Raw genomic sequence first — 15,718 nt, 5'->3', positions numbered from 1 at the left:
AGAAATATAGTTGCAATGGAAGAATTTCATATATCTGATTTGTCATTTCATACAACGTGAATTTAGATTCCTCTCTGATAGCTAAATATTTTCACAGCATAAATTTCAATGTTGAAGTGTGTGGCCAATTCTTAGTCTACACAATGTGCACCCCATGTTTACTGTGTACCCCCCATGTTTACTGTGCACCCCCCATGTTTACTGTGCACCCCCATGTTTACTGTGCACCCCCATGTTTACTGTGCACCCCCATGTTTACTGTGCACCCCCCATGTTTACTGTGCACCCCCATGTTTACTGTGCACCCCCCATGTTTACTGTGCACCCCCATGTTTACTGTGTACCCCCCATGTTTACTGTGCACCTCCCATGTTTACTGTGCACCTCCCATGTTTACTGTGCACCCCCCATGTTTACTGTGTACCCCCCATGTTTACTGTGCACCCCCCATGTTTACTGTGCACCCCCCATGTTTACTGTGCACCCCCCATGTTTACTGTGCACACCCCATGTTTACTGTGCACCCCCCATGTTTACTGTGCACCCCCCATGTTTACTGTGCACCCCCCATGTTTACTGTGTACCCCCCATGTTTACTGTGTACCCCCCATGTTTACTGTGCACCCCCCATGTTTACTGTGCACCCCCCATGTTTACTGTGCACCCCCCATGTTTACTGTGCACCCCCATGTTTACTTTCGTCCTGGACATTGTCTAGGACTAAAGTATACTTGTTGGTTATTAAGCAAACAATTGTGGTGGTCTTACTGTCCTTCCAGGTGAGAAAATCAACTGGAGCTCTGAAGTGATTCGAACCCGAATCCCTTCATCCCAGTCAGTAGCTGGGATTCGAGAGAAACCCAGCTATTGACGCTAACAACTGGACCACCCTGACTTGATAAAATTTCCCACAACCGGATTTCTGCTGAAATCACAGTCTGTAGTCAGTCCAAGTTTTATGTAGGGGGTATGAGGAGGGTGGGGGCAGTGGTGGGCAGCGAGAGGATGGGATATATATATATATATATATATATATATATATATATATATATGTGGGAAATTTTTACCCACCATATCTAATAATCATCTAAGAAATGTATAATTTCTATATCATATCTAAATCATATCAAAATCATATCTAAATTGTATCAAAATCATATAATGAATCTTTAAAGATTCATTACATAGCTTGATCCTGGATGACAATGGCACCATGAACACGTACTCAACAGGGGCCCTTTTGATGCCTACGTGACTTTGTACATGATCTTTCAAGGATCCAGAAGCTTCTAGAAGGACTTCTTAATTAAAAAACTATTGGAACATTGATTCAACATCCGGTAGGATTAAAAATCGAATCCTTAATAAGATTCAGTGGTACTTTCAAATACTACTTATAATCTTTAAATCTTATATCTAATTATATTATAATCACATCTTATCTTAATCATAAGTCTAGACTGTAAAAATAATCAATCAATATTCATTGAAGGCTACCGTGCTCAGAGAGCATGGTAGGGCGATGGGGGGGAGTGAAGCGCCCACCAACAAGCCCAGCGGCACTCCGCGTTTGTTTACAAATGAGTGAACAAGTGACTGATCCTTAGCGAACATTACCAGCTCAAGGACACCTTATCTAATATTTTTTATCGCCAGTGAATACTCTCTAGAACTGGGGGAGTACCTGGACAATATCTACAAGGAAAATCCTGGAACATTACATAAAATAGAGTGTATAGTGGAGATCAGTGACACGGTTTCCTCCACCTTCATTCATAAACTTTTATCTCGAATCATTCTTCTGCAACTGCAGGATAATCACGTAGCAACGCTACCAGATCATCATACAGCAACGCTGTAGCAAAATATCGTGCCTAAACTCGACAAGAGAGTTAATCAGTCTGGCAAACTTGTCAGACAGGCACCCCGACTGGCAGAGAAGTATATTGAGGGTTATTTGGTGTATGATTGGCCAATTGTATGCTTGTGTAACTTTAATATCCAATAAATCTGTCTGTTGGTTAAAAAGCGAGGCTAAGCCTCATACATCGGTACGTTTATTAAAATTGTAGTGTAGCTGTGAATCTTATCCAAGCACTGAACCTCATGAGTGTCCATTCTGTCAGAAAAGAATTCAGCCTCAATAAGTAAAAACCTCACAAGTGTCCACAGCGTTGGAAAAGATTCAGTCAAGCTAACTGTATAAAGTGAATATGTCTGCATATATATTTGAATATATAAATTAAGTTATCAATTGCTTGCTTAGTTATTTATAAGTTATCATATAGTTACATTTAATTGAATATAATATCTAGTACTTAGTTAAGTATTTAGACTACATTTAAGGTCATTAATTATACTTTTACAATTTAATTTGTTGTTTATAGTATAAGTACATATTGGCTGTTAAGTTATGGTACTAGGTTAGACTATGTATGTTTAAATCTCTGATTTAAACAGAGCCAGTGTTCAGTCAGATAACTGAATTTATCAAATCTTATCCTTGTATAAAATACAAGCTGATGTGAGATCCCTGTCTACAGGTGGACTGGAACTTCTATCAACAAGTCATTCACCCCACCTGTCCCTTACAGCCCACAGTCTGTCATTAGGAAAAGAGGAATTAGGATTTACAACCCTAGCTAGAGATTTTAGTTGAATTAATTTGCAGACAGTAATTATTTAATTTAGTTCAGTACAAGTCCCTGGTAGTCTCCTCTTATATCAATCCCAACAGGTTTTTCCCACATTAATGAAAGAGAAAAATCTCGGAATCTCCAAAACTCGGAAAAGGTCAAAATGACTAACAGTATTCCACCAGCAACTGAAGCAGAAAAGAAAAGGACACAAAGTGTCTAAAAAATCACTTGAATCTACAGCCTACAGACCATTTAAATCAGGTGATAGACAAATGTCATCATCACTTGGCTACAATAGTCTACAATTGGGGATTAAGACCAATCTTAATCTCACATCACAATCTGAAAGGCTAACAACACATTGACAATGTGAATACAAATATTATCATCCATCTAAGATAACTATCTTAATCCAAGAATAAAGTCTTGATCACCTAATCTCATGCTTTCACTGGAGTGAAAGCAGCCTCAGAAAATCTGAAGTTAATCAAGCATCTCAAAGAGACTTACTTAATAGAAAAGGCAAAGCCGAGAAAAAAGAAAAAGCAAAATGCTTCATCACATCATGAATAATGTAGATACACATTATTACAGATACAATTCATCCTTTAAGGATATCCTTGGAGGAGTACAAGTGTTACATGCTTGTATGACCTACTTGCATGTAATTACTTACCTACAAGTTTTACATACTTGTAACAACATCTTATCACAAAGCCAAATCTTTGATGGACTTCGAGCTTACGTACAAAGATTACGAAGCCGAGGAAAACTTAGATCTCAAGAAAAAATCCCCAAAGGTGAATCTACGGACAAAAACAAAAATGTCCAAAATGGCAGTCAAAAATCAAGGCAACAAAACTCTTCTGCAAAGTGGAAACAGAATAATGTTGGCTCTTATGCTATATCCCCCACAGTTAACAGAACTGTAGGAAACCAAGCTCCTAAGACAGATAAGACAAAAGGAGCTATAAGTGCCCCAAAATGTTTATTCTGTCAAGAAGCACATACCATTTATCAATGCACAGTTTATGTAGGCCGTGCCAGTCGAATCGATCGACTGAAATCTCTGAACAGGTGCATCCGTTGTCTACGGAAGCACGATACTAGTGAGTGTATCACTCAATTGCAGAACTGCCAATATTGTCATAAAAGTGTACATCACACAGCACTCTGTGGTGATATTAACACTCAATCCAGATCACAGACTTCCAATAATCAACATGCATCTCAGGCAAAGCCCAAAGATGATAATACCACAACAGCCGTACAATTCTGTACAGTAATGAGCAATGTCAACGACTTGGATACAGAAATTGTTACAACAGCCATATTGCCTACTGCACAGCTAGAACTATGCAATCAAGGAATTTGTATTCCAACTAGAGGCTTTTTTGATCAAGGGTCACAGAAAACCTTTATCAGTAAAAAGATGGCAGAAGATTTACAACTTAAATCTTCAAAGCAAGTATCTACATCTATATCAGGGTTTTTTACTAATTCTGGTCGTAGAACCTTTCCAGTAGTAAAACTCAATGTCTGTCTAGGTACATCCCAAAGGACAGTAGAAGCCATAGTAGTTGATAAAATTCCTACTGAAATGGAAGTGACTGGTCTGACAGCAACTATTAAATTCCTAAAAGAAAAAGGAATCCAATTAGCAGATCCTCTGCTTGATTCTGACTACATAGGAGATATCAGAATCCTGATTGGAGCTGACTACTATCATCGATTCATTCTAGGATCAGAAGAATCTATGGGTATGAATATACTCAAATCAGCAGGAGGCATATTGATGACAGGACCTATACTAGATCTTGAACCTTCAACTCCTGAAAAATCACATCATACAGAAACTGTAATAGTGGCATGACTAGGCAAAGAACAGTCACCACTTAAAATCCCCCACATGATTGATGATGGATTGGAATCTGTACCTCAATTGTGGGAACTTGATGCCATAGGAATAATTCCTGAACAACCAAGTCCTGATGATGTCTGTGCATATAATCAATACTTAGAAACTGTACAGTACTATGATGGACAGTACTGGGTAAGGCTACCATGGAAAATAAACCATAAAACCTTACCTACCAATTATCACATGGCTTATAGTCAATTTAAATCGCAACTAGCAAAGCTAAGAAAAAGGCCTGAGCATTTAAAACTCTATCATGAGATTATTGCTCAACAATTAAAGAATAAATTCATCGAAGTCGTGAAACATGACAATACGCAAACAGGCCATTTTTTACCTCACATGGCTGTAATGAGAGAATCAAAAACGACTCCTTTACGGATAGTTTTTAATTGTAGCTCTAAATCTGGACCCCAAGGAACCAGTCTAAATGATTGTTTGCAAACAGGTCCAAGTCTAACTCAGAAATTGTATGACATACTGTTGAAGTTTAGACTTAACAAATATGCGTATTCAGCAGATATAAGTAAGGCCTTTCTAAGAGTTGGCTTACAGGAAGAAGATAGAGACTTCACTAAGTTTCTATGGGTAGAGAACCCAGAAGATGTCAATAGTCCTGTAGTGACTTTCAGATTCTCATCAGTTCTTTTTGGCGCGACAAGCAGTCCATTTCTGTTGCAAGCAACTCTAGATACTCATCTGAAGAAATCATCAAGTCCCTGTAAGACTGAAATCAGTCAAAATCTATATGTAGATAATTTTCAAGGGACAGTTAACAGTACTACTGAACTGTTACAATTATATCAAGAGGCCAACAAGGAGCTACAAGGTGCCAACATGCCACTACAATCTTGGGCCTCTAATAATGCAACATTGAATAATCAAATAGCAAGAGATTACCCTGAATATCACGTACCAGAATCACAAAAGGTGTTAGGTATGGATTGGGATTTAATCTCGGACACAATATCGATCAAATCTGTGCCAGTAAATTACAACATCACTACAAAAAGGGATTTGCTTTCACAAGTTAGCAAAGTATTCGACCCACTTGGTCTACTAAATCCTTTGACTATCAAGTGGCGTTTATTGGTGCAAGAAGCATGGAAGGCTAAGGTTGGTTGGGATGATCCACTACCAATCCAGTTACAAAAAGCTTGGATGGAAGTGGCTCAAGAACAAACTTTAGTTGAAAAGATAATCTTTCCGAGACACATAGTCGAGGAAAATGAAGAAGTATCACTACATGTATTCGCAGACTCGTCAGCCAAAGCTTTTGGAGCTTGTGCTTACTTAGTGACTTCTAATCAATCATATCTTATCACCTCTAAGGCCAGAGTCGCTCCATTAAAAAAGAGGACTTTGCCTCAGATGGAACTAACAGCACTGCTAACTGGAACACGCTTAGCAGTGCATATCAAACAAGTCTTGTCTATCATGAACATCAAGGATGTCATCATATGGTCTGACAATGAAGCTGTCTTACAATGGGTACGAAACGACAACTGTCCAACTCCATATGTAAAAAATCGCGTCTCGGAAATTAAAGAAATTTCCGCAGGCTTTCAATTGTTGCATGTACCAACAAAGGATAATCCAGCTGATCTCTTATCAAGAGGTATGACATTTAAACAGTTTGCAAAGGCAGATATTTGGTTTCATGGGCCTCGATGGTTAGTGAATGGTAGTTGGCCTGAACAAAAGCCACACGTCATTACGACACAAACCATAACTACCACCAGGCAGCAAGCTCAAATATCAGTCTTGGATTGTACTCGTTACTCCTCGCTCATCAAATTAATCAATGTAACACAGAACGTGTTTCATTATCTCAGGAAAAAAGGTATAAAATACACTTTTCCAGATGCACTTATCTATTGGGTAAGACAAGCCCAGAGAGAAACTTATGGGAATAACTATGAAAATCTTCCGCATAAGTTAAAACACAATCTCGGTCTGTGGATAGACCAAGAAAATCACAACATTCTGCGTTGTGGAGGGAGACTTAAACACGCAGATATTAATCTAGATACCGTGCATCCATGGCTTTTACCAAAAAATCATTGGATCACAAGGTTGATTGTGTTGCATACACATCAACAAATCATCAAACATGGAGGAGTGTTAGACACACTCACACAAATCAGACAGCAGTACTGGATTCCTCAGGGAAGACAGTCAGTCAAATCAATCTTGAAGAATTGCATGATATGCCGAAGGTACGATGCAAGAACTTGCTCTTATCCAGGGCCACCACCCCTACCAAAGGAACGAGTGGTCCATCTACAACCTTTCGAAACGATAGGAGTAGATTATACAGGAGCAATATATCTAACAGGGACTGCAGATAAGCAACCTATCAAGGCATACATCTGTCTGTTCACCTGTGCTACCACCAGGGCAGTACATCTAGAGGTAACACCCGATATGACTGCTCAATCATTTATTCAAGCTTTCCGCAGATTCGCAGCACGCCGATCATGCCCTAAGCTGATGATTTCAGATAACGGAGCAAACTTGGTAGCTGGAGAAGCATGTCTACGGGAAATCTGTTCCCATCCTGCAGTTACTTCCACACTGGAACAGCGTCATTGCAGATGGAAATTTATCCCTCCGAGAGCCCCATGGCACGGAGGATTTTATGAACGGTTAATAGGAACTGTAAAAAGATCCTTGAGAAAATCTCTACACCGTCAGAAAATCAATCTTCAAGAACTCCAGACAGTAATCACGGAAATAGAATCAAGGGTGAATAACCGGCCGTTGACTTACTTGTCTGAGGATCCTACTCAACATGAGCCATTAAGTCCTGCCCACCTAATGTATGGAAGACTTCTGACTCCAGTACCATCTCTAGTGGATGATGAGATCAGAGATCCCTCATATGTGGGTCAGAGCGAGTTGGTTCAGGGGTATAAGCATCTGTCCAGCATAATCCAAAAATGGAATGATGTTTGGACAAAAGAATATCTTACATCTCTGCGAGAACATCACTATGGGGCCAATGTCCCACATAATATAGCTAATCTCCAACCTGGCGATATTGTCTTGGTAGACAGTGATGGCCCTAGGGCTGACTGGCCATTAGGTAAAGTTGTCTCAGTCCATCCAGATAGTCAGGGGATTTTGAGAATAGTCAAAATCCTGTCTAAAGGAACAACTTCCCTGAAGACATTGGACAAACTCATCCACATGGAATCAGTGAGCCAGATGCAGTTAGATCCTGAGAGACCTCAAGACACTCTAACTCCACAAGACCCACAGACTCCTAACAGACACAATCGTCCACAACGGACAGCAGCACAAAAGTGCAAGCAAAATTTGCATTTGTATTATCAATCCAATGGAGAGTAAATAAATACATATGGTTACTATTGTCCTAAGTATTGGACTCTGTGCCAGTTCTCTCCCTCTGGAAGATGTGGGAAATTTTTACCCACCATATCTAATAATCATCTAAGAAATGTATAATTTCTATATCATATCTAAATCATATCAAAATCATATCTAAATTGTATCAAAATCATATAATGAATCTTTAAAGATTCATTATATAGCTTGATCCTGGATGACAATGGCACCATGAACACGTACTCAACAGGGGCCCTTTTGATGCCTACGTGACTTTGTACATGATCTTTCAAGGATCCAGAAGCTTCTAGAAGGACTTCTTAATTAAAAAACTATTGGAACATTGATTCAACATCCGGTAGGATTAAAAATCGAATCCTTAATAAGATTCAGTGGTACTTTCAAATACTACTTATAATCTTTAAATCTTATATCTAATTATATTATAATCACATCTTATCTTAATCATAAGTCTAGACTGTAAAAATAATCAATCAATATTCATTGAAGGCTACCGTGCTCAGAGAGCATGGTAGGGCGATGGGGGGGAGTGAAGCGCCCACCAACAAGCCCAGCGGCACTCCGCGTTTGTTTACAAATGAGTGAACAAGTGACTGATCCTTAGCGAACATTACCAGCTCAAGGACACCTTATCTAATATTTTTTATCGCCAGTGAATACTCTCTAGAACTGGGGGAGTACCTGGACAATATCTACAAGGAAAATCCTGGAACATTACATAAAATAGAGTGTATAGTGGAGATCAGTGACACGGTTTCCTCCACCTTCATTCATAAACTTTTATCTCGAATCATTCTTCTGCAACTGCAGGATAATCACGTAGCAACGCTACCAGATCATCATACAGCAACGCTGTAGCAAAATATCGTGCCTAAACTCGACAAGAGAGTTAATCAGTCTGGCAAACTTGTCAGACAGGCACCCCGACTGGCAGAGAAGTATATTGAGGGTTATTTGGTGTATGATTGGCCAATTGTATGCTTGTGTAACTTTAATATCCAATAAATCTGTCTGTTGGTTAAAAAGCGAGGCTAAGCCTCATACATCGGTACGTTTATTAAAATTGTAGTGTAGCTGTGAATCTTATCCAAGCACTGAACCTCATGAGTGTCCATTCTGTCAGAAAAGAATTCAGCCTCAATAAGTAAAAACCTCACAAGTGTCCACAGCGTTGGAAAAGATTCAGTCAAGCTAACTGTATAAAGTGAATATGTCTGCATATATATTTGAATATATAAATTAAGTTATCAATTGCTTGCTTAGTTATTTATAAGTTATCATATAGTTACATTTAATTGAATATAATATCTAGTACTTAGTTAAGTATTTAGACTACATTTAAGGTCATTAATTATACTTTTACAATTTAATTTGTTGTTTATAGTATAAGTACATATTGGCTGTTAAGTTATGGTACTAGGTTAGACTATGTATGTTTAAATCTCTGATTTAAACAGAGCCAGTGTTCAGTCAGATAACTGAATTTATCAAATCTTATCCTTGTATAAAATACAAGCTGATGTGAGATCCCTGTCTACAGGTGGACTGGAACTTCTATCAACAAGTCATTCACCCCACCTGTCCCTTACAGCCCACAGTCTGTCATTAGGAAAAGAGGAATTAGGATTTACAACCCTAGCTAGAGATTTTAGTTGAATTAATTTGCAGACAGTAATTATTTAATTTAGTTCAGTACAAGTCCCTGGTAGTCTCCTCTTATATCAATCCCAACAGGTTTTTCCCACAATATATATATATATATATATATATATATATATATATATATATATATAATATTTCCGGGAGGAGGAGGAAGGCAGGTGTGGCAGCACTGCCGGGAGGAGGAAGGCAGGTGTGGCAGCACTGCCGGGAGGAGGAGGAAGGCAGGTGTGGCAGCACTGCCGGGAGGAGGAGGAGGAACGCAGGTGTGGCAGCACTGTCGGGAGGAGGAAGGAAGGAAGGCAGGTGTGGCAGCACTGCCGGGAGGAAGGAAGGAAGGCAGGTGTGGCAGCACTGCCGGGAGGAAGGAAGGAAGGCAGGTGTGGCAGCACTGCCGGGAGGAGGAAGGCAGGCAGGTGTGGGCAGCACTGCCGGGAGGAGGAAGGCAGGCAGGTGTGGCAGCACTGCCGGGAGGAGGAAGGCAGGCAGGTGTGGCAGCACTGCCGGGAGGAGGAAGGCAGGCAGGTGTGGCAGCACTGCCGGGAGGAGGAAGGCAGGTGTGGCAGCACTGTCGGGAGGAGGAGGAAGGAAGGCAGGTGTGGCAGCACTGCCGGGAGGAGGAGGAAGGAAGGAAGGCAGGTGTGGCAGCACTGTTGGGAGGAGGAGGAGGAACGCAGGTGTGGCAGCACTGTCGGGAGGAGGAAGGCAGGTGTGGCAGCACTGTCGGGAGGAGGAAGGCAGGTGTGGCAGCACTGCCTGAGCAAGTAACGGAAGGTGTGGGCGTGGGCGGCGAGGCAGCGGACGGTGGTGGGCGGGATGCGTGCAGTTACCATGGGCGGGGCCCCGCGCTGCTTGCTCTTAGCGACACACTGGCTGTGGACGTGACGACAACCTCACACTGGCGGGAAGCAGCGTCGTCCCCCCACCACCCCCACCCCCACCATACACAGAAGTTATCTTGAGATCTTCTCGAGATGATTTCGGGGCTTTAGTGTCCCCGCGGCCCGGTCCTCGACCAGGCCTCCACCCCCAGGAAGCAGCCCGTGACAGCTGACTAACACCCAGGTACCTATTTTACTGCTAGGTAACAGGGGCATAGGGTGAAAAACTCATTGCCCATTGTTTCTCGCCGGCGCCCGGGATCGAACCCGGGACCACAGGATCACAAGTCCAGCGTGCTGTCCGCTCGGCCGATCGGCTCCCCGGGAAGCTTCCAGAACCGGGAAGCTTCGCGTACTAGTGGCTTTAGGCACAATATATACTAGCTCTATGTATCTACAACTCCAACATTCTTTTATAACTCATTTTGCACGAATGTACTTTTACCTGAATAAAAATTATTATTATTATAAGCCTGGGGTAGGCCTACTCTATCATCCAACACAGCATGGTGTAGGCCTACCCGCTACCACCAAACAGCACCCGAGGTAGGCCTACTCTACCACTAAATAGATCCTGGGGTAGGCGGAACCTCTACCACTCAGAGCTTGGGTAGGCCTACTGTACCACCAGATAGGCCGACCCACTACCACTCAACAGAGCTTGGTGTAGGCCTACCCTCTACTGCCCAAAAGAGCCTACGGTAGTCCTACCAATAATTTTAATTTTGCCCCGAGGACGAGTTTATTGGGCAGCGCCACGTCCTGTGAGTGGACATACCGCCATAGCAGCATGTACAACACTCCCCAATAGGAAGAAAACCCGCTGGGTTGTTCATCCTGTCACTTGTACCCAGACGCAGCTGGGACTTGCTTAACTGTCTCAAGTGAACAGCTTATCAAACAAGAAGATTAATATTTGTCAACCCTTAAAATCTTACGTTATCTTGCGGGTGCAAAATGAGGAAATCTTTTGATAACAGCATTTATATTTAATAAATAGTATTTTCCAAACTCAAACAATGTGGGGTTATTATGCTACACATATTTCTTATGTCTCTTTGATGTTCACATTCTCTCAGGTAGTGGTCAAGGTGGTGTCCGTCACTCTCACCACAGATTCTGCAACTCCGCTGCTCAACTGTTTCCATCCCAAATCTCCATGAATATTTGTATCCAAGACGAACTCTTGTTATTGCCGACTCTCTCCCGCGGCCACCTCCTCTTCGTCCATAATGATTGGGATTGCCAGCTGCAACCTGGTTGATACCTGGTTGATGGGGTTCTGGGAGTTCTTCTACTCCCCAAGCCCGGCCCGAGGCCAGGCTCGACTTGTGAGAGTTTGGTCCACCAGGCTGTTGCTTGGAGCGGCCCGCAGGCCCACATACCCACCACAGCCCGGTTGGTCCGGCACTCCTTTGAGGAATAAATCTAGTTTCCTCTTGAAAATGTCCACGGTTGTTCCGGCAATATTTCTTATGCTTGCTGGGAGGACGTTGAACAACCGCGGACCTCTGATGATGATGGTACAACCATGTTGTACCATCGTACAGATTCAATGGTTTGTGCTTCTATCCTCCTTTCCTCAGTTACCGTGTCACGGTGATGTTGCCTGATAATACCTCTAATTTGTAGCAAAGTTTTGGGTACAAGTTATTCAATATGTTCTCCTTCAGCACCCTCAGCAGCCAGCACATACCATTTTTTTGCTTTTCCTGTTTCCTCCTGTAAGTAGCACAGAACTCAGTGTTTTCTTTGCAATATCATTGTAATGGGGGATCTCTGGCTATCTTAATTGCAAGCTTGGCATTCAGTTCCCTAATTCTGCTTTTAACACTGGGGAGGGAAAGCTCCTCGCGTAGATTAGATGTTTTAACAGTTCTTGGGACTTCAAGAATGATCGCCATGGCTTCATTTTGTATGTTTTCAAGTCTTCATATCGCTTTGGGAGTACTGTAGGTGCACAAAACTGGCGCGACATAGTCTATGACGGAGCGCACATAGGCTGTGTACATCATTATAAGAACGGCAATAGAGGCTTAATTCATGACCATTCCAGGTCATAGCTTTCAGTGCCCTCAGTCGACTTTTGCATGTTCCTATGAGTTGGTTGAGCTCCTCTTTCTTCCCCTTGTTAGAGCGGACAGTGACACTAAGGTACCGATAGTGGTCAACCCACTGAAGTGTTTCACCATTAATTTGTAGTTCTCCATTTTCTCCTCGCTTGTGATGACAATATGCTTTTGTTTTGTTTGTGGAGTGAAACAGAGTTCAACGTACACATCCTTCCAAGGAGTTAGATGGACCGTTTTATCTTTCCCAAGGTGGGAGCTTGTATTAGGACATCATCTGCATATCTCACTTGTTGTGTTCCTTCCGGAGATTCAATATTTGCGATGGAGTTCATAAGTATACAAGTTCATAAGTTCATAACAGAGCCTGGTACCATCTACACTCAACAGAGCCTGAGGTAGCCCTCGTCCCTAGCACCTATGGGACGACGACGTTTCGGTCCGTCCTGGATCATTTTCAAGTAGATTGTGAGACCATTCTCAAGTCGACACAATCGACTTGAGAATGGTCCAGGACGGACCGAAACGTCGTCATCCCTTTACTTTCTAGTGTGTGGTTAGGTCAACTTACATTTATTATTTCCTTTAAACTCAAAAGCTGGATGGCACTCACTATGGTATATTGTTTAATATGGCGAGGCACACTTTGAGATCAGACTGTGTTTAGTTTCTGTATCACTGAAATATTTCTAGATATATATTGCTTTGTCGCCGAGACAGTCTCGGGTGACTCTTCCAGCACGACCCTTCTCGTGGGACCTCGCGTGGTGCACACATTTGCGCACGCACGCAACCCCCCCCCCCCCACACACACACACACACACGTCACTTCAGTCCTAAAAATGAAACTCATTCTCACGACCACTGTCTGATCGTAGCCTGAGGCAAACGCTCCTGCCGAACATTAAACGACCATCTCGACCAGAGTATCCAAATCAGTCGTCACTCCCAGTGAGGTGCGTGAATAAGGATCGTAAATCACCAGTGTCGCAGTCACGCAATTTTGTCTCCATGGCTGTTCAGAATAGTTCTTGGTAGTGATATATGACGAGAAATAAGAGGCTATTACCCCATAACTGGGACACAAAGTTAGGTCTGCCTCAGTGGGTTAGTGCTAACCGATCTTTCAGGCTAACTCCCATCATGGCAAATTCTCTTCAACAATTTATTTAATGGAAGTTATTTGAAAGCAAAACGTGGCAGTGCAAAAAAACCAAACCTTCAATGTTATAAATATATATATATTTAAAAAAACTATATATTTATGACATTGTATATTTCAACTTGAACGTAATGCTTTGTTTCATTACATAATGATAATTGTAAAGTTCATGTACATTTATGAATAAAAATCTAATCGATCAGTGAATCAGAGATTTGAGCAACTACTTCAACTTCAAAAAAACAATATGGCATTAACACGAGTACAAGCTAGAAATAACAAATTTTAAAGAGCTGATTAGGAGACATGTCGGTCAGGAATGATGGCATTATACGACAAACGGCTGGAGAGACGGAGTCCAAAATATGACGCTTGATCCTGGAGGCGCAAGTACACCAACACACACCTCTCGTATCACCCGATAATTTCTCCATCTAAATCAAACTAGTTTGTGGTCATCGATCCCGAACTATAATTGCCCCAGTAGTGCAACCACCTTACCACCCAGTTTCTAATGACCTACCTAGGCTACGGTGTCTAGTGACTCGTGGTGTATCTACGGTGTCTACTGACTTGAGTGTCATGAATCTACTTCATGACTCGTGGTATCGCCACGGTGAATAGTGCTACCATGATGTATCCGCACAAGCCATAGGTCCCCACCAATATGAACCACCATCACATACCATGACCCACCAACACACACACACACACACACACACACACACACACACACACACACACACACACACACACACACACACACACACACACACACAAGGGAACACAGGTGGAAACTGAGTACCCACATGAGCCACAAAGACGTTAGAAGGAACTTTTTCAGTGTCAGAGTAGTTAACGGATGGAATGCATTAGGCAGTGATGTGGGGAAGGCTGACGCCATACACAGTTTCAAATGTAGATATGATAGAGCCCAGTAGGCTCAGGAATCTGTACACCAGTTGATTGACAGTTGAGAGGCGGGACCAAAGAGCCAAAGCTCAACCCCCGCAAGCACAAATAATTGAGTACAAATAGGCGAGTACACAAAACTACACCACCATCACACACCATAAACCATCACAGACCGCACCACCAACACTGTACACCACAACCTTAATGCCAGATTCGACAGAATTCGAACGTCAGAATACTGTAGTTAAATTATATCACAAGTAGCAAGAAGGCTATAATAGGACTAGGTATAAAGAGCTAGACCTCACTACTCGGCTACAGGCACAGATTGAGAAGTAAATACAGGTAAGTGCCACAAAGATGACAGTGTGGGAACAGAGTCAAGATGCCGGGGTCAACGTCACAGCCCCGCTCCTGTGCCAGGTAAGTTCACTGCGGGTTCACCATAGCCCGTGCTACTTGGAACTTTTTGTTCCCAGTAGCCGACTCTAAAACGACAAAAAAACAGCCGGAGTCACCCGAAACGCCTCAATTTACCATGTTTTTACCCAAAATGCATGGCCATGAAACCCACAATGGTATCCACCCCCTAGGGTACGTCCACACTCTTAAGTTACCACGTCAAGTGTGGATTAATTTCGCAGAATAACACGTTAATATGTTGACCAGACCACACACTAGAAATTGAAGGGACGACGACGTTTCGGTCCGTCCTGGACCATTCTCAAGTCGATTGTCGACTTGAGAATGGTCCAGGACGGACCGAAACGTCGTCGTCCCTTCAATTTCTAGTGTGTGGTCTGGTCAACATACTTCAGCCACGTTATTGTGACTCATCGCCTGAACACGTTAATATTTTGCTAATGGTGCAGAATACCACGTCAATATTAGACTAATATCGCAGAATACCACGGCAATATTGTGCTAACATCGCAGAATACCACGTCAATAGCGTATAAATTTCACAAAAATAGCATATCAATAACTGGAGTCGGAGAATTCAGGTTTCATAAATGATTTATCATTGACCTGAAGACGCGCTCTGTTTCCCCTTGAGGCGGAGACTTAAGTCTTGCACACCCGTGTTGGCAGTACTGCCAACA

The 15,718-nt window shown here is 42.2% G+C and overlaps 3 protein-coding genes across 10 annotated transcripts in view; 2 read left to right on the top strand and 1 right to left on the bottom strand.

Annotated features, from left to right (window-relative positions):
* Positions 1 to 15,718, top strand: part of LOC138349497 (uncharacterized) — a 691,637-nt gene that overhangs the window by 255,476 nt on the left and 420,443 nt on the right. The gene's annotated exons all lie outside the window — the stretch shown is intronic.
* The window catches only part of LOC123756419 (metabotropic glutamate receptor 3), a 57,393-nt gene that overhangs the window by 34,781 nt on the left and 6,894 nt on the right, over positions 1 to 15,718 (bottom strand). The gene's annotated exons all lie outside the window — the stretch shown is intronic.
* Positions 1,192 to 9,669, top strand: LOC138368606 (uncharacterized). Of its 2 annotated transcripts, XR_011229607.1 has the most exons (3): positions 1,192 to 2,051; positions 2,544 to 8,977; positions 9,470 to 9,669. XR_011229607.1 is itself a non-coding variant. In XM_069331153.1 (2 exons), the coding sequence occupies exon 2, from the start codon at positions 4,549 to 4,551 to the stop codon at positions 7,909 to 7,911; it is 3,363 nt and encodes a 1,120-aa protein (XP_069187254.1). In that variant the 5' UTR covers positions 1,192 to 2,051; positions 2,544 to 4,548; the 3' UTR covers positions 7,912 to 9,669. The 2 variants fall into 2 exon arrangements, 1 of the variants encoding a protein (XP_069187254.1); XM_069331153.1 differs by having other exon boundaries at positions 2,544 to 9,669.

The sequence above is a fragment of the Procambarus clarkii genome, chromosome 25 (assembly GCF_040958095.1).
Source record: "Procambarus clarkii isolate CNS0578487 chromosome 25, FALCON_Pclarkii_2.0, whole genome shotgun sequence".
NCBI classification, from domain to species: Eukaryota; Metazoa; Arthropoda; class Malacostraca; order Decapoda; family Cambaridae; genus Procambarus; species Procambarus clarkii.
The sequence above is the reverse complement of the archived record's forward strand: the minus strand, read 5'-3'. Positions and strand labels throughout refer to the sequence as shown.